Raw genomic sequence first — 17,617 nt, 5'->3', positions numbered from 1 at the left:
TCATGTTTAGAAATTATTCCTAAAGTATATGCATTCTAAAATATCAACTGTGGTTTACTTTCTGCAGCTTTTATTTTCCTTTGGAATTCCTGCTTTGCACTGAGAACAATGGCAGCCCGCATACTTGTAATCGGCAGTGGAGGCAGAGAACATACACTGGCCTGGAAACTTGCACAATCTGATCATGTCAAACATGTGTTGGTTGCCCCAGGAAATGCAGGCACTGCCTGCTTGGAAAAGATTTCAAATACTGGTAATTGTCTTTTAAAGTGGAGAGTAAGGGTCACCTGGGTGGCTTAGTCAGTTAAGTGTCCGACTTGATTTCTGCTCAGGTCAGGATCTCACAGTTTTGAAATCAAGCCCTGTGTCAGGCTCCACCCTGAGCATGGAGTCTGCTTATGATTCTCTCTTGCTTTCTCCCTTTACCCCTTTCCCGTGCACGTGTGCTCTCTTTTAAAAATATATATAAAAGGGTGCCCTGGTGGCTCAGTTAAACGTCCGACTTTGGATTGGGTCATGATCTCACAGTTCATGGGTTCAAGCCCCAGGTCGTCTCTGCTGACAGCTCAGAGCCTGGAGCCTGCGTCAAATTCTGTGTCTTCCTCTGTCTCTGCCTCTCCCCCCCGTGCTCTGTCTCTCAAAAATGAATAAACTTTAAGAAAAACTGTTAAAATACAAAAAAAAAATAAAGTTGGTAGTAGGACTTAGTAGCCGTAAATGATGTCAACTGCATCTGTTCTTTATAGGGTCGATAGTTATTCAGATTTGAATGCTTTTCTTATTTCTTTTTTTTAATTTTTTAACGTCTTATTTATTTCTGAGAGAGAGAGACAGCATGAACAGGGGAGGGTCAGAGAGAGGGAGACACAGAATCTGAAACAGTCTCCAGGCTCTGAACTAGCTGTCAGCACAGAGCTTGATGCAGGGCTTGAACCCACGAACCATGAGATCGTGACCTGAGCCGAAGTCGGACAACGCCTAACCAACTGAGCCTCCCAGGCGCCCCTCGAATGCTTTTCTTAACCTTAAGATGTATGTGGTAATTTGAATACTTGTATGCTGTAAATTTAAGGTATCTTGTTCAGAGGCGCCTGGATGGCTCAGGTCAGTTAAGCGTCGAACCCTTGATACTAGGGTTGCTAGTTCAAGCTCCACGTTGGGCTCTGCACAGGTGTGAAGCCTATTTTTTTTTAAAAAAAGGTATCTTGAGGGGCGCCTGGGTGGCTTAGTCGGTTAAGCGTCCGACTTTCGCTTAGGTCATGATCTCGCGGTTCGTGGGTTCGAGCCCCGCGTCGGGCTCTGTGCTGACTGCCAGCTCAGAGTCTGGAGCCTGTTTCAGTCTGTGACTCCCTCTCTCTCTGGCCCTCCCCTGCTCACGCTGTCTCTCTCTCTCTCTCCTAGAAATAAATAAAACATTAAAAAAATTTTTTTAAAAAAAAAAGGTATCTTGATCAGAGGGTAGCATTTCTTTATCTTATATTACTTTAAACCTTACAAAATACATCAATTGAAAAAATCATAGGTGCCTAAGGTTAAAGGCATTTTGATGTGTATTTTTGGAAGTGAAAAACTGAGAGGTAGTCGCCTCTGCTCAACCCAGTTGTGTTGCAGGTACTAACCCAGAGTACATGGTACTCCTTCCTTTTCCTACTCAGGCAGCTCAAAGATTGAGAATTGTGCTTCTTTCTGCACTTATCCCTTACACATTGCAAATATCATGGAGTAGTTTAAAGCTTTAGCCAACATAAGAATGGTGATCCAGAGGCACCTGGGTGGCTGAGTTAAACATCCAACTCTTGATCTCAGCTCAGGTCATGATCTCACGGTTCGTGAGATTGAATCCCGTCAGGCTCCCACGCTGATGGTGCAAAGCCTGCTTGGGATTCTCTCTCCCTCTCTCTCACTGCCTTTTCCCATTCACAAGTGTCCTCGCTCTCTCAAATAGACATTAAATAAACCTAAAAAAAAAAAAGCCGAAAAGAATGGTGGTCCAGATACAATGCAACAGGAGGGTGCCTATGGAACCAACCCATGCTTTGTATATGATTGATCCTGCTGCTAATTATTTAGAACTCCATTGAGGAAATTTACCCGGCTTATGGGTTGAATAAGGAAGCTAGGTCTTAAAATTATCATTCAGTGCTTAGCGTACACATCTCTGCCCAAAGACCCTGGCTCAATCAGGAATAGCTTCCCAATTCACCTAATGTCAAATTTGCCTGATTTGTTCACACTTGGGTTTGGGGGGGGAGGGGGGGTGTTGTTTTTGTTTTTTCTTTTTCTTGCATATTTATTACCCCAAATTCCCATGTAAACATTCTAAGTGTAGGGACTCTTTCAATATCTTAACCGAGTGACTAGCACAGAATCTAGCATATAGTGGTTCTCAGTAAATCTTGAGTGAATGACCTTAAAAGACAATTTCTGAATATATTCTGTGGTACATTTTTTGCTTACAGTCAATAGGACATGAATACCATAGTCAAGAAAGGACTTTTAATAGCTCTTTGGAAAGCTGACTGGTATTTTCATCTAACTGGCTGTAGTGATGGAGGGCTGAGCTATGTTGATTAGCCTCATGCAGTAGGCTCTGAATATCTCATGGTGAAACTATCCTCTGTACCCATAAAAGAAAAGCAATAGTTTAAGTAGGTGTCTCAAAATATAGTACTTATTTTTCGGCATGACTATTAATGTTTTTATCAAGTGAGGTGGGTTTGTTTTTCTGTTCACAGCCATCTCGATCAATGATCACACTGCCCTTGCTCAGTTCTGCAAAGATGAGAAAATTGAATTCGTGGTTGTTGGACCAGAGGCACCTCTGGCTGCTGGTAAAGTTTGTTTCTAATTTATTGATAGAATATTTGCAATGCCACCAGGAGCTTAGAGATCATCTAACATGAGGAGTTTTAATCTCAATTCACATTGGAGATTCACACTGGAAAATGAGCTTACACCCCCTTGAAACGTATGGATGTATCAGTAGTGTGATGAATGAAAGGTCAAATCTGCAACTGTGGGAAACGTATGTTCACATTCTGCTCTGTTCTGGTGTCCATTTAATAATCATACATCCGACCCAGCAAATCATTTTTGCTGGATTTGAATCACATGGTAGTAACGTTCCTGTTCATATCCTGTAGACATCATGAATAACCTAGTTATTCTTTGCCTCTACTCATCTGCTTTATGTCCCTATAGATTTAGTCTAATCATGATTCTTCAGAGTCAGAAGGTCCCACAGAGACCTTGGTTCACTTAAGGCTGTTTCCATCAATAGGAATTGTTGGGAACCTGACCTCCGCAGGAGTGCGATGCTTTGGTCCCACGGCAGAAGCAGCTCAGTTAGAGTCCAGCAAGAGATTTGCCAAAGAGTTTATGGACCGACACGGAATCCCAACCGCACGGTGGAGAGCTTTCACTAGACCTGAAGAGGCCTGCAGCTTCATTATGAGGTAGCCGGAAGATACAGCGGTCACTTTTGTGTCACAGGTTTACAGTAAGATAATTGTAGGGGGAAGCTTGTGCTGTGGAGGTTGGGACTCTGGGCATGTAGAGTTGTACATGGCCTTGGAGAAAGAAGAGTTTTTAAAATATAACTGAAGAGTTTCTGAGGGAAAAGATAACATTTGATTCAGCAGTCATGCTTTCCTTTCACGACCAAACTGACAAACACAGTGGCATCTTACAACATAAAGGGTAATTGGTTTTTTCATAAATAACTAACTAGAGTGAAGAATCCTCACTTAGCCTTCTGCCACCAGCACTGAGATCTAAGAAGACTATGTATTCTTGTTCTTTGTTAGCGCCCCTGCGTGGCTCAGTTGCGTAAGCCTCTGACTGCAGTTCGGTAATGTGATCTCCCACTGTGTGAGTTTGAGCCAGGCATCGGTCTGTCTGCTGTCAGCACAGAGCCTGCTTCAGATCCTCTGTCCCCCTGTGTCTGTCCCTCCCCCACTTGCGCACACACTCTCTCTGTATCTCTCTCAAAATAGATAAACTTAAAAAAAAAAAAAATTAAGGGGCGCCTAGATGGCTCAGTCGGTTAAGCGTCTGACTTCAGCTCGGGTCATGATCTCACGGTTCATGGGTTTGAGCCCCACATTGGGCTCTGCTGACAGCTAGCTCAGAGCCTGGTGCCTGCTTCAGATTCCGTGTCTCCCTCTCTCTCTGACCCTCCCCTGCTCATGCTGCCTGTCTCTCTCTCTCTCTCTCAGAAATAAATAAAAAAAAAAAACTTAAAAAAAATTAAGCAAATAACAAATGATGGTAGATGCATCCTTTGCCCTTTATTGTTGACATTTTTCCCTTTTATCTGGTATGTTTTCCTTTTAGTTGGGTCATTTACATTCTCTATTTTTCATCCTGTAGGGTTTTTACACACTGAATGTTATTATTTCCTTGTAGCCAGATGGCTTGGGTAAGTTGTAAGTCTCTTACTAGATCTCCAGTCCCATCCAGCAGAAGTACCACCAAGAACAGTTTCTTCTGTGTACTTCCAGAAATGACTTGTGTATCACAAGTCTCACACAGTCACATCTTTTACTGGATTGAAAATACAATTCACCACATTTCTAAGGATCATTCTATACCTGCACTATACAACTGCTTCAGTTTCCAAAGACCTTGCCTGGATGATCTCACGATAGGGAAAAAAGCAAAATTGTATGTACCATATGATCATGACTGAAGGAATACAGAGGGGAAAATTCCTAGCAGGAAGTGTATCAAAATGATACTGGTATAAGCAGTTTCTTTTTCTTTCTGCTTTTCAGTTGTTGCTGTAGCATATCATTACAACATCCTAGAGCATTTTAGGCTTTTGAGTTGTAAGGATTTATTGAGTGTTGAAGATGACTCTGTCTTCACAGTGCAGACTTCCCTGCTTTGGTCGTGAAGGCCAGTGGTCTTGCAGCCGGGAAAGGGGTGATTGTTGCAAAGAGCGCAGAAGAGGCCTGCAGAGCTGTACGGGAGATCATGCAGGTAAGTGGTTCCTCTGGAAAAGTCACACTGTGATGAATACTCGTAGGTTTATGAAATGTTTCTCAAGATAAGGAAAACATACCTAACAAACACATCAGTCAGTTACTTGTTACAATATTGTGTATTATAACCCATCTCTATAAAAATGGTTTTTACAAATCTACTTTGACTGCTAAACCATGTGCTGTTCTTTGGAAGTAAGTTGTAGCATGCTTTGTTGTCTGCTATGGAAAGGTGGAAAATCCTTAAGACTACAGAACATTCAAATTCTCAACCATCCATGAAGACAAGTATGTGTTAATGTCCGAGGTCTAGGAGAAGTGAAGCATTGAATTAATGTCCTTGCTTTTCTTTTATGATCCATCTTGGTTACTGATCTCCCTTATCGAAATATATTTTCACAGAATTCTTCAGGCAAGCATATTCTGATTATAATCACACATAAGAGTTAAATGGTAATGATGAAAACATCTGCTTCTCTGTTAATTATTTCAAACTAGAAAGCTAGATCCCCAGAAAAGTGCTAATGATATGTTCATTTCATCTGTACCAGTGCTAGCTTTGTGTCATTGCCATTTGACAGAATAGGAACCATTCATTCATATGGGGTGCCTGGCTCAGCCAGAAGAGCTTGAGACTCTTTATCTCAGGGTTGTGAATTGAAGGCACATGTCAAGTTTAGAGATTACTTAAATAAATAAGTAAAAAAGGAAACATTCATATATGCCTTTGATGCTTTCAGAAAAGGAAGGGGAAATTACAATAAAAGAAACTGAAAAATGACAACAGCCCATTAAGTAAATACTAAAAGCTTACTTTCTTTTTTTCATCTGCAAGGAGAAAGCTTATGGAGCAGCTGGAGAAACAATTGTCATTGAAGAACTTCTTGAAGGAGAAGAGGTGTCTGTAAGTATATTCCTCTTTTGGGCTATTACAGAGTATGAGAAGTTCTATTACCATATCTATGAGCCCTAAAAAGATTTGATTTATTCTGGTTGCCTCATCTGAAAGCATAAACCCAGCACTTAGAAAGGAATTTATTTATGTTTAGTATTTTGGATGCAAGTGAAAAAAAGAATTTATCCTCTTTTAATCACACCCAGTGTATCAACAGAGGGCTTGTGTTTTTATCACCTGTTATTTAGGGGGGAAAAGATTGAAATATTTTACTGTCAAAGTAGCTTGACTTCAATCTACATATTCAGTGCAATACCTATCAAAATAACACCAGGATTCTTCACAGAACTAGAACAAACAATCCTAAAATTTGTATGGAACCAGAAAAGACCCTAAATAGCCAAAGCAATCTTGAAAAAGAAAACCAAAGCTGGAGGCATCAGAATACTGGACTTCAAGCTGTATTACAAACCTCTAATCATCAAGACAGTATGGTACTGGCACAAAAACAGACACTCAGATCAATGGAACAGAACAGAGAACTCAGAAATGGACCCACAAATGGCCAACTAATCTTAGACAAAGTAGGAAAGAATATCCAATGGAATAAAGACAGTCTTTTCAGCAAGTGTACTGGGAAAACTGGACAGAGACATCCAGAAAAATGAATCTGGACCACTTTCTTTTTCTTTTCTTTTCTTTTTTTTTTTTTTGATGTTTATTTTTGAGAGAGACAGAGAGACAGAGCCTGAGTGGGAGAGGGGCAGAGAAAGAGAGAGACAGAATCTGAAGGAGGCTCCAGGCTTTGGTCTGTCAGCTCAGAACCCAACGCAGGGCTTAAACCCACAAACTGATATTGTGACCTGAGTCAAAGTCAGATGCTTATCCGACTAAGCCAACCCAGGTGCCCCTGAACCACTTTCTTATACCATACACAAAAATAAACTCAAAATGGATGAAAGACTTAAATGTAAGACAGGAAGCCATCAAAATCCTCAAGGAGAAAGCAGGCAAAAACCTCTTTGACCTTGGCCACAGCAACATCTTACTCAACACGTCTCCAGAGGCAAGGGAAACAAACACAAAAATGAATTATTGGGACCTCATCAAAATAAAAAGCTTCTGCACAGTGAAGGAAACAATCAGCAAAACTAAAAGGCAACCGATGGAATGGGAGAAGATATTTATAAACAATATATCAGTTAAAGGGTTAGTATCCAAAATCTATAAAGAACTTATCAAAGTCAATACCCGAAAAAACAAGTAATTCAGTGACAAAAGACATGAATAGATACTTCTCCATAGAAGGCATCCATATGGCCAACCGACACATGAAAAGATGCTCAACATCACTCATCATCAGGGAAATACAAATCAAAACCACAATGAGATACCACCTCACACCTGTCAGAATGACTAGCATTAACAACTCAGGCAACAACAGATATTGGCGAGGATGCGGAAAAAGAGGACCTCTTTTGCACTGTTGGTGGGAATGCACACTGGTGCAGCCACTCTGGAAAACAATGTGGGAATAGAACTGCCCTGCAACCCAGCAATTGGACTACTAGGTATTTATCCAAAGGATACAGGTATGCTGTTTCGAAGGGGCACATGCATCCCAATTAATACACCAGCACTATCAACAATAGCCAAAGTATGGAAAGAGCCCAAATGTCCATCGAAAGATGAATGCATAAAGAAGATGTGGTATATATACACAAAGGAGTATTAACTCAGCCATCAAAAAGAACGAAGTCTTGCCATTTGCAACTACGTGGATGGAACTGGAGGGTATTATGCTAAGCAAAATTAGAAAGACAAATATATAACTTCACTAATATGAGGACTTTAAGGGAAGGGAAGCAAAAATGAAAACAGGAGAAAGACAAAATATGAGAGACTCTTAAATACGGAAAATGGGGTTGCTAGAAGGGTTGTAGGAGTGGAGATGGGCTAAATGGGTAAAGGGCATTAAGGAATCTACTCCTGAAATCATTGTTGCACTATATGCTAACTAACTTGAGTGTAAATTAAAACAATAATTTGAAAAAACATCATCTAAGGAAAAAAAAGAAGTAGCTTGACATTTCTCTCCTAACTAGCTCAAAAATTGTAGAGCCTTCAGAAACTGAGTATACAAAATCTTTTGATTCTTAATGTAAATACTTTAGGATTATTTATGTTTCAGCTCACTTAAAAAAATAATTCTCCCTGAATAGAGTTATGGTAAATGTAGTTCTTATTAAGTTGTTTTTTGTTTTTTTACTTTTTGCCATTTAAGATAAGTGGACTATTTTGTTTCTCCACAGTGTCTGTGCTTCACTGATGGTAGAACCGTGGCCCCCATGCCCCCAGCACAAGACCATAAGCGATTGCTGGAGGGAGATCACGGCCCCAACACAGGGGGAATGGGAGCCTATTGTCCAGCACCTCAGGTACTTCCCAGAAGTCCAGCTCAAGTTCAGCAGTCATGGTTTGGTCTTCTCAAAGAGCCCTTGGACAATGTTTTCCTGTGTGTTTTCTGTACATGATACTAATCAGCAATTTGGATTTCCTATTAAATGACAAGTATCTTTTCCAGTTTCACTCAAAAACAAAGACTATGGGGGAAGGGAAGGAAAAAAAAATAGTTATAAAGAGGAAGCAAACCATAAGAAGCTTAAGTACAGAAAACTGAGAGTTGATGTGAGTAGGGGAGGGCGGGGGAAATGGGAGATAGGCATTGAGAAGGTCACTTGTTGGGATGACCACTGGGTGTTGTATGTAAGTGATAAATCACAGGGATCTACTCCTGAAGCCAAGAGTATACTGTATGTACTGTATGTTAGCTAACTTTAACAATAAATTTATAAAAATATAAATGAATGAATGGAAACCTTTTTCTAGAGTCTATGAAGAACTAAGTATGGATTGAGATCCTTCTAGCTCCTGCTCTCTATACCCTATTTTTAACCCATAAGAGCCAATTATAGTCTAGAGTTATTTTTTATTCATCTTTGGATATCCAAGGCATAGCACATAAGTGCTCAGTAAGTGTGTGCATGTGCTCATTAAGTGTGTGTGTGTGAAAGAGAGATGAACTGAGAACCATGTCAGACGATAATTTGATTTTATGGTCTCTGTACTCCATAATGGGTACATAAAGTATGTTTCCAAACAGTTTTTGGACAGTTTTTCTAAGAAATGTGCATTGGGTGTCTTTTAAGTAGAACAAGCACTTCAGAAACTCACCCATTCTTTTCACTGATGATTAGTCATAGTTGTTTGTGCTGATGATATATACAGTGCCTTGTACACAATTTTGTTGATTAAAAGATTAAAAATCAGGGTTTACTTTAAGCTATAAGGTTTTTGGGGTTTTTTAATGTTTATTTTTGAGACAGAGCATGTGTGGGAGCAGGACAGAGAGAGAGGGAGACACAGAATCCAAAGCAGGCTCCAGACTCTGAGCTGTCCGCAGAGAGCCTGACGCGGGGCTTGAACTCATTAACCATGAGATCATGACCTGAGCCAAAGTTGGACACTTAACTGATTGAGCCACCCAGGCGCCCCTTTTTGTTTGTGTGAGAGAGAGAGACAGAGACAGACACACACACACACACACACACACACACACATACACACACACAATATGAGCAGGGGAGAGTCAGAGAGAGAGGGAGACACAGCCTCCAGGCTCTGAGCTAGCTGTCAGCACAGAGCCCAACGCGGGGCTCAAACCCACAAACCGTGAGATCATGACCTTAGCCGAAGTCGGATGCTTAACCCACTGAGCCACCTAGGCGCCTCCACGTTCTTAACTTTATAAACTTATGAAATAGGCATAGAACATACTAGAAGGATACAAAAGAGCCTCAAGGTGGGAGGGGAACTTTTTTCATTTTTATTATTATTATGGTTTAGGAAACTTTTTTTGTTTTAATTGTGTACATGTTTAGAATTTTATAAGTTTAGTAGTAAAGGTGATTTAATACTTAGTCATAAAACAGCAGCTGACCCTGATCAGTAAATGTATAATCTAGCTTCTGCTTATGATAATTTCTACCTCTCAGAGGTTTTCTTTTCTATGTTATAAAAGTAAGCCTAAATATTTAGAGGGTCAATGTGAAGATTTTAAAAGTTTATGAATTTAAAGTGCTCAGCCTAGGGCCATCTGGGTGGTTCAGTCGGTTGCGCATCTGACTTCAGCTTAGGTCATGAACTCGCAGTTCATGAGTTCAAGCCCCACGTAGGGCTTCCTGCTGTCAGCCTGTCAGTGCAGAGCCCGCTTTGGATCCTGTGTCCTCCTTTGCCCCTCCCCCACTTCCTTTTCCCCAAAATAAATAAACATTAAGAATAAATAAAGGGATCAGCTCATGTGAGGTAGGTAAGAAATGATAGTTTTCATTGTCCCATATAGTATTGCTTACAAGATTTTTTTTTTAATGCCCAATTATATTTAAATATTCCTATGTAATCCCCAGGTTTCAAAGGATTTGCTGCTGAAAATAAAAAATACCATTCTTCAGAAGACAGTGGATGGCATGCAGCAGGAGGGTATGCCATACACAGGTAAGCACACTGATGTCACTGTGGACATTATTCATAGAGCGACTTTACACCTTGATGAAACTTCCCTGGTTTCTCTTTTTTCACCACCTTTTAATAGAGCACTGTTGTAAGTTTTGCCGTGGTCAGTGCAAAACTTTGAGTATTAGAAGTATTTTAATTTTCAGTCACAATACAATGTTTTCGTTATAGTTTTTTTTTTTCCTTGTCATTGAAGGTGTTCTCTATGCTGGTATAATGCTGACCAAGGATGGCCCAAAAGTTCTGGAATTTAACTGCCGTTTTGGTGATCCAGAGTGCCAAGTGAGTAATAATTAAAGACAGTATATGAAGTGGTACTCTGTTGATGTGCGTTTCTTAATCTCAGGATTTTATCAGCCTGGAAATAATTAACCTTTAAGAAATCTGTGTGGGTTCTGCTGGTGTCTCAATGAATAAAATGTCTAGAGAGAACTCAGGTTTCTCTCAGGTGCCATGTTGATTTATGTTTTTCCAGGTGATCCTCCCACTTCTTAAAAGTGATCTTTATGAAGTGATTCAGTCTACCTTTGATGGCCTGCTCTGCACGTCTCTGCCTGTCTGGCTCGAAAACCGCACCGCCATAACTGTCGTGATGGCAAGTAAAGGCTACCCAGGAGATTACAGCAAGGGCATGGAGGTAACAGGTAAATGCCCAGGAACCAAAGGTGGGATTAGGAGTGCAGCAAATAACCCATGTGACCGCAGGCCTTCCTCCCGGGCTCTGCCCTGCTTTACTCCTTTTATAGGTATCAGGCTGTCAGAAACCTTGAAGGGATTTTTAACCATGTTAGATGTGGGTTTCAACTATCCAGAATTACTGTATTTAAAGAATTGCCATCCATTTCTCTTCTTGCACAACGAAGACCTGAGTAGGGCTAGCCAAGTTCCTAGAATATCTCTCAGTGTACTTTTCTTTTCCACCCTCCAAGAGCCAGGAAGATAAAGGGAATTTATGAGAGTCAGAGGAACATCAGTAGAAACTACATTACAACTAGACCCCCACCCCCTCCTCCCATTTGCAGCATACCCCGTAGTCACTAGGAGGTCGGACTTAAAACAGTTTCATAACTAGCTTTCGCTCCTCCTTCCCTTTACAGGAAATGAGGCATCTCTTATTAAATGATAATAAAACCACGTCTTAAAATGCCAAGTTAAGTTCTAGTGCCATAAGCCCAAGGGCAGACCTCCATGATCCCTGGCAGGCCATAGTTTGGCCTCCCTCAGGACCCCAACAGGGTGTTTGGTTCAGACACCCCGTTCCTTGCCTTGCCCAGACAAGTCCACTGCCCTATGAGTCCCACACATGGCAGCAGAGCAGGTAGGAATTGATCGCCTCTTAATGAACGAGAAGGGATAGAATCAAGATCACTTATATTGGTGAAATTTCCCTAAGACTGAGGTAACGAGTGTAACAGTTAATAGTTATTTCTGACGCAGCAGTATTCTTCCCAAAACCAGTAGGTATTTGGGTACTGAATGCCCTTGTGTTACAACATTTAGGGAAGACTTCTATTAACAAGTTACCAACTGCAATGCTAAGAGTAGTGACCAAAAAGAACAAAGAATATATGAGTGTGTTTTATTTATTTTTTAATTAAGAGATTATCTTTGTATAAGCTGCCCGTGTTGGTCACTTGAGAATACAGAAAATATGGTCTGATAATATATTAGGTGTGAAGTTATACATGAGAGCTTAAAAGTAAGCTCAAAAGAAAATTAAGCTAGGGTTTTTAGACAGGGCCTAAGATCAAATTTGTCTTAAAATTGTAGAATTGTTATATTAGGGAAAAGATTAAGACTTTTGCATTACAGTTATTCTGTTGGTTATTTAAAGAATAGAGCAACTTGGGTGGCTATGATAAAAGAAATTCCTTTTAAGTTAAAGATGTGATTAAATTCAGTTTGTATTCACCGATGTTTAGAGGGGTTTTTTTTTCCTTTTTTCCTCTTTTAAAAGTTTTAGTTTTTAATGTTCTGTCAGGAGAAAATAACTGTACTGCTGACCCTTGAAGAAATGGGTTTGAACTGCATGGGTTCCCTTAGATAATGGGGTTTTTTTTTTGCAACACAATATACTGTAAATGCATTTTCTCTTCCTTATGATTTTTCTGATAACAGTTTCTTTTCTCGAACTTAAGCTTATTATAAGAATATAGCGTATGGTATGCATAACATACAAAATACGCATTAATCAACTGTGGATGTTATTGGTAAGGCTTCTATTCTACAGTAGACGATTAGTTGAGTTTTTGAGAAGCTAGAAGTTAATACGTGGATTTTAGACTGCCAAAGGAGGTCAGCATCCCCTAACCCTGGTATTATTTAAGGTTCAATTCCACGTTTAAGTCTTTAACTTTTCGAGACCTGGGTTCTTTTTTTTTTTTTTTTTTAGCTTCCCCATTGAAACAAAAGTTCTTACATGAGGTTTATGATAACACAGGTTTCTGATAATACAGTTATCACCCTAGAGTAGAACAGACTATTCTTAAGAGAAAGGGTCTATTTGCTATCCTGTTGCTTTATTCCTTCCTGATAGGATTATTGTGAAGATTCATTTAAGTGAAATAAAAATCTTATTTAAAAAACTTAACGCTGAAAACTACTTCGGACACATAGACTGCTGTTATTATGTAAATGTGCTCTCTTATAGGGTTTCCTGAGGTTCAAGCTTTAGGACTAGAGGTGTTCCACGCAGGCACTGCTCTGAAAGATGGCAAGGTGGTGACTAATGGGGGTAGAGTCCTTTCAGTAACAGCCATCCAGGAAAATCTCATCTCAGCCCTTGAAGAAGCCAAGAAAGGACTAGCTGCTATAAAATTCGAGGGAGCCATTTACAGGAAGGACATTGGCTCTCGTGCCATAGCTTTCCTTCAGCAGTCCAGGTAAATTTCTAACCAAGGTGGTTAAGACAGCTCCAGAACTGGTATCAGTAGCTATGTAGAAAATTCTATTAACCCTATACTAAGTCATTCTATACTCTTGTCTCTCTCTGGGACTGATGTGATTTTGATTTGCATTTAGTTTGAGTCAAAACTAGTTTAAAAATATTCAGATGAAATGGAAAAGGCTTCATGGTAGCTTTTTATGTTTGAGAAATTTATTAAAGATTTTTTCATGTTGTGTATTTTAAATATATATAATCGTTTGTCAAGTACTCATCAATGAAAATAGGGATAAGAGGGGCGCCTGGGTGGCTTAGTCAGTTAAGTGTCCGACTTTTGGTTAGATCATGATCTCGCGGTTCGTGGGTTCAAGCCCCGCGTCGGGCTCTGTGCTGACTGCCAGCTCAGAGCCTGGAGCCTGCTTCAGATTCTGTGTCTCCCTCTCTCTGACCCTCCCCTGCTCGCGCTGTCTCTCTCTCTCTCTCCTAGAAATAAATAAAACATTAAAAAAAAAAAATAGGGATAAGATTTTTTATTCCTTGAGTAATTTAAATATTACTGTTGTATGTTTATCTTAATTCCTGGTTTTGTCAGAGAATTCAAGATGAAGATATTGGCCATCTAATTTTGCAACTTAATTTGATTATACTGTAAATTTCGGCAGTCTCATTTTCTATGTTTATATTTATTACTGAAATGTATTTTTGTACCCCTTATTTGTTGGTACATACAACTATTTTTTTTGTAAGATCAATAAACTATTAATTGCAAATGTGGGTGTTTTCATTTCTTAAATATTATAATTCCGGTTGGTCACTGAGTTCATCTTTGAGAAATAAATTTGTTCTAGGACAAAATGAGAAATTTTTAGTAACTTAATTAAACTTAATACCATTAACTTAAAGTTTAAATACTGGAAGATTTTTAGGATTGAGAACATTAAAATACCATGCTAAAAGTTTTATTTTTCATTTTAAAATAACTAGGAAATGACCTATTTCAAGGGACTGTGGTCTTAATACTAGTCTGAGTTTATTAACTTAAAGTTGAAGAAAATGAAAGGACATAATGCCAGCTGCTACCTAAGAAAAGGGTTTTTTAAACCAGTAGAATCTAGTTTCCTATCTGAGCATGACCCTGGTAATTGCCAAAGCCATCAACTCTATTTGTATCCTGACACCCTATTTCTAATAAAATTTCACATATTCATGTATCACTACATTCTGGTAGATCAAAGTACCAATTTTTGTAAGGCAAGACTACTGAATTCCCAGTGCTGTTCCTGAACTTCAGATGCATTGCATCAATGTGGTGGCCTTAGTTAGAAGGGAATGATGCACTGAGTATCATCTGGTTTTGCTTTTCCCAGCATGTTTCTATCTTGTTTCTTACTGTCTTCAGCTATAAGGAAACTTATTACACAATTCTCTATTGCAGTAAGAGCCCAGTTTCATTATTCAGGGATTGCTTTGTAAAGTGCATATAATCCTAATTTTCACTTTCTTTACTCCATTTTGGGATTCCTTTTCTTCCCATACCAAAATTGAACAGAGAGATGTTATGGCAAAATATCAGTATATGAGATATGAGAAGTACTAGGAGAAGCCTATGAGTAGTACTTCTAGAAGAAGTAAGTAAGAGAAGTAGTTCTCAGTAGTGATGATACAATGGAATCAACTGAGGAAGTTATTTAAACACATTTCAATTTCCAGGGCCTGCCCTAGACACGTTAAAATCTTTGGATGGGGCCTCGCATGTTCAGAAATCTAAAAATCACTAGGGATATCTTCCGTTTTAAATAATACTTTAAAATTAAAATAATTTTCCCTAGCATTTAGGTGAAGTGTTTTATTATTTTGTTTAATTCTTTAGGGGCCTGACATACAAGGAATCTGGGGTAGACATTGCAGCTGGAAATATGCTGGTCAAGAAAATTAAACCTTTAGCAAAAGCTACCTCCAGGCCAGGTAAGTCAGAGCCTGTACTTTGCTAGTTCATTCATTAGCTTTGACACACACTAAGAATTGATTTGGGCTTTGTAGTTTACTGAGGAAAATATACCAAATTAATGCCAGGTTGCTGTTAAGTCTTGTCCTATGTAAGCCATACCTGATTTTCTGCTTTCTTGTCTCTAATATTAAGGAAGACATTTCTGAGGCGCCTGGGTGGCTCAGTTAGTTAAGCATCCAACTCTTGGCTTTGGCTCAGGTCATGATCTTAACAGTTCCTGAGATTGAGCCCTGAATTGGGCTGTATGCTGACAGCCCCTTCCCCACTTGTACTCTCTCTCAGATGTTTTATGTATGTATGTATGTATGTATTTGTATTTTATTTATTTATTTATTTGAGAGTGCACAAGCAGGGGAAAGGCAGAGAGAGGGTGACAGGATCCATTGTGGGCTCCATACCAATACCAGAGAACCCAATGCAGGGCTCAAACTCATGATCTCTGAGACCATGACCTGAGCCGAAATCAGACCCTTAACCAACTGAGCCACTCAGGCACCCCAAAATTAGTAAACATTTTTAAAAAAGAAAAGCATTTCTTATCCATGATGTTAAACTTAGATATGTCTGCCCCTTTAATATTCAATTACTAGAAATTCTTGATCAATTCTTTGAGCACATGGTGCTCTCCCCCATACTCAGGAAAGGCAACTCTTGTTTTAGCCATGCTTATGAACAAGTTGTTTGTACATCCATTTTTAATCTGTTGAAATGTAGCAAGTATTTAATTTTTTCCCCATTAGGCTGTGATGTTGACCTTGGAGGTTTTGCTGGTCTTTTTGACTTGAAAGCAGCTGGTTTCAAAGATCCTCTTCTGGCCAGTGGAACAGATGGTGTGGGAACTAAACTGAAGGTAATTAGACATCTGGGTGGTTAAAGGCCTTTTGTGAAAGTTAACAGAGAATTTACTATATATCAAATATATTTTTTTCCTCCTGATGTATATGCACTAAAGAACCATACCAAATAACCATAAGTATGGCTAAAATATTTATATATTTCTAACAGCACGATGTTGTTGAGCCTCTATCTGGATGGAAGGCTTATTTGAGGGGATTAAATGGGATACTTTTGGATCATGTAGCTCATCAGAATTTAGTATTTTGTCTTTGGGAGCTTGGAGCAGCAGTATTTCTTAGCCTCCACTGATAAGCTGACAAGATATTATTTAGAGCTTATTCTCTTATGTGGACATTTCTATTGTGCTTCTTTAGATTGCCCAGCAGTGTAACAAACATGATACCATTGGCCAAGATTTGGTTGCAATGTGTGTAAATGATATTCTGGCCCAAGGGGCAGAGCCCCTCTTCTTCCTTGATTACTTTTCTTGTGGAAAACTTGACCTCAGTACAACTGAAGCTGTTGTCGCTGGAATCGCCAGAGCCTGTGGGAAAGCTGGATGTGCTCTCCTTGGTATGACTGTCCATTAATCTCCGGTTCTTTTTTACTGTATTTTACCCCTATGTATAAATGTGATTGGTACCTAGGTAGATAAGAAGAAAAACTAAAGATTACAAGATGAGGCAAATAAACTATAGATGACATTAGCAGAAGAAAACTTAGATCCTGGTGCCCTCAAGCTCCTCCTCCAAGGTTTGTCCCCAGACTCCTATGCCTAGACTGTGAGCCAGGCCTTACCTTTCCCCCTGATCTTTGTCATCTCCATTCCCATCGTAATGGCCTCATGGACAGACAGGAGTGGTTTCCTCCTTACTGGCCTTTGTACCTAACACTTAGAGAAACATCACTTAAATACGTATGAGAATTTTAAGCAAAATGAATGTGTAGGCCAACTGAACAGTGAAACTACCTTCTTCATATTACCATTTCTGTGAAAAATCTATCCCAACAGCCAAAATTGCCTTTTCAACCATCTTTTTAGAACAGTTTAGGGGCACCTAGGTGGCTCAGTCAGTTAAATGTCTCATTATTGGTATTGGCGCAGGTCATGATCTCACAGTTCATGGGATCGAGCCCTGTGTTGGGCTCTATGCTAATAGCATGGAGCCTGCTTGGGATTTTCTCTCCCTCTCCCTACCCCTTCCCCCTTTCATACTCTCTCCTCCTCTCCCCCTCTTCCTTCCTTCCCCACTGTTACTCGGGCACTCATTCTCTCTCCAAGTAAGTAAATAAACATTTAAAAAAACAAAACACCATGCATAATAAAAAAAAAAAAAAAACAGTTTATAACTTGGACTCTGCCTGCCTAGACCCTGTCTTTACATATGATCACAAAAGTGAACTATGGTGTACTAGGCCAGGACATTTGGACATAG

The 17,617-nt window shown here is 39.6% G+C and overlaps 1 protein-coding gene across 1 annotated transcript in view; it reads left to right on the top strand.

Annotated features, from left to right (window-relative positions):
• GART (phosphoribosylglycinamide formyltransferase, phosphoribosylglycinamide synthetase, phosphoribosylaminoimidazole synthetase) overlaps nucleotides 1-17,617 on the top strand; it is a 31,262-nt gene that overhangs the window by 2,867 nt on the left and 10,778 nt on the right. The window contains exons 2-14 of the mRNA XM_039228726.1: nucleotides 68-253; nucleotides 2,736-2,831; nucleotides 3,281-3,455; nucleotides 4,872-4,983; nucleotides 5,821-5,889; nucleotides 8,193-8,318; nucleotides 10,347-10,434; nucleotides 10,649-10,734; nucleotides 10,928-11,096; nucleotides 13,103-13,334; nucleotides 15,207-15,301; nucleotides 16,085-16,194; nucleotides 16,556-16,754. Coding sequence (XP_039084657.1) covers nucleotides 109-253; nucleotides 2,736-2,831; nucleotides 3,281-3,455; nucleotides 4,872-4,983; nucleotides 5,821-5,889; nucleotides 8,193-8,318; nucleotides 10,347-10,434; nucleotides 10,649-10,734; nucleotides 10,928-11,096; nucleotides 13,103-13,334; nucleotides 15,207-15,301; nucleotides 16,085-16,194; nucleotides 16,556-16,754 — 1,702 coding nt within the window. The 5' untranslated portion in view covers nucleotides 68-108. The remainder of the gene's footprint in view (nucleotides 1-67; nucleotides 254-2,735; nucleotides 2,832-3,280; nucleotides 3,456-4,871; nucleotides 4,984-5,820; nucleotides 5,890-8,192; nucleotides 8,319-10,346; nucleotides 10,435-10,648; nucleotides 10,735-10,927; nucleotides 11,097-13,102; nucleotides 13,335-15,206; nucleotides 15,302-16,084; nucleotides 16,195-16,555; nucleotides 16,755-17,617) is intronic.

Source organism: Hyaena hyaena, unplaced genomic scaffold (assembly GCF_003009895.1).
Source record: "Hyaena hyaena isolate Hyena2069 unplaced genomic scaffold, ASM300989v1 scaffold_2, whole genome shotgun sequence".
In the NCBI taxonomy this organism is placed as follows: domain Eukaryota; kingdom Metazoa; phylum Chordata; class Mammalia; order Carnivora; family Hyaenidae; genus Hyaena; species Hyaena hyaena.
The sequence above is the reverse complement of the archived record's forward strand: the minus strand, read 5'-3'. Positions and strand labels throughout refer to the sequence as shown.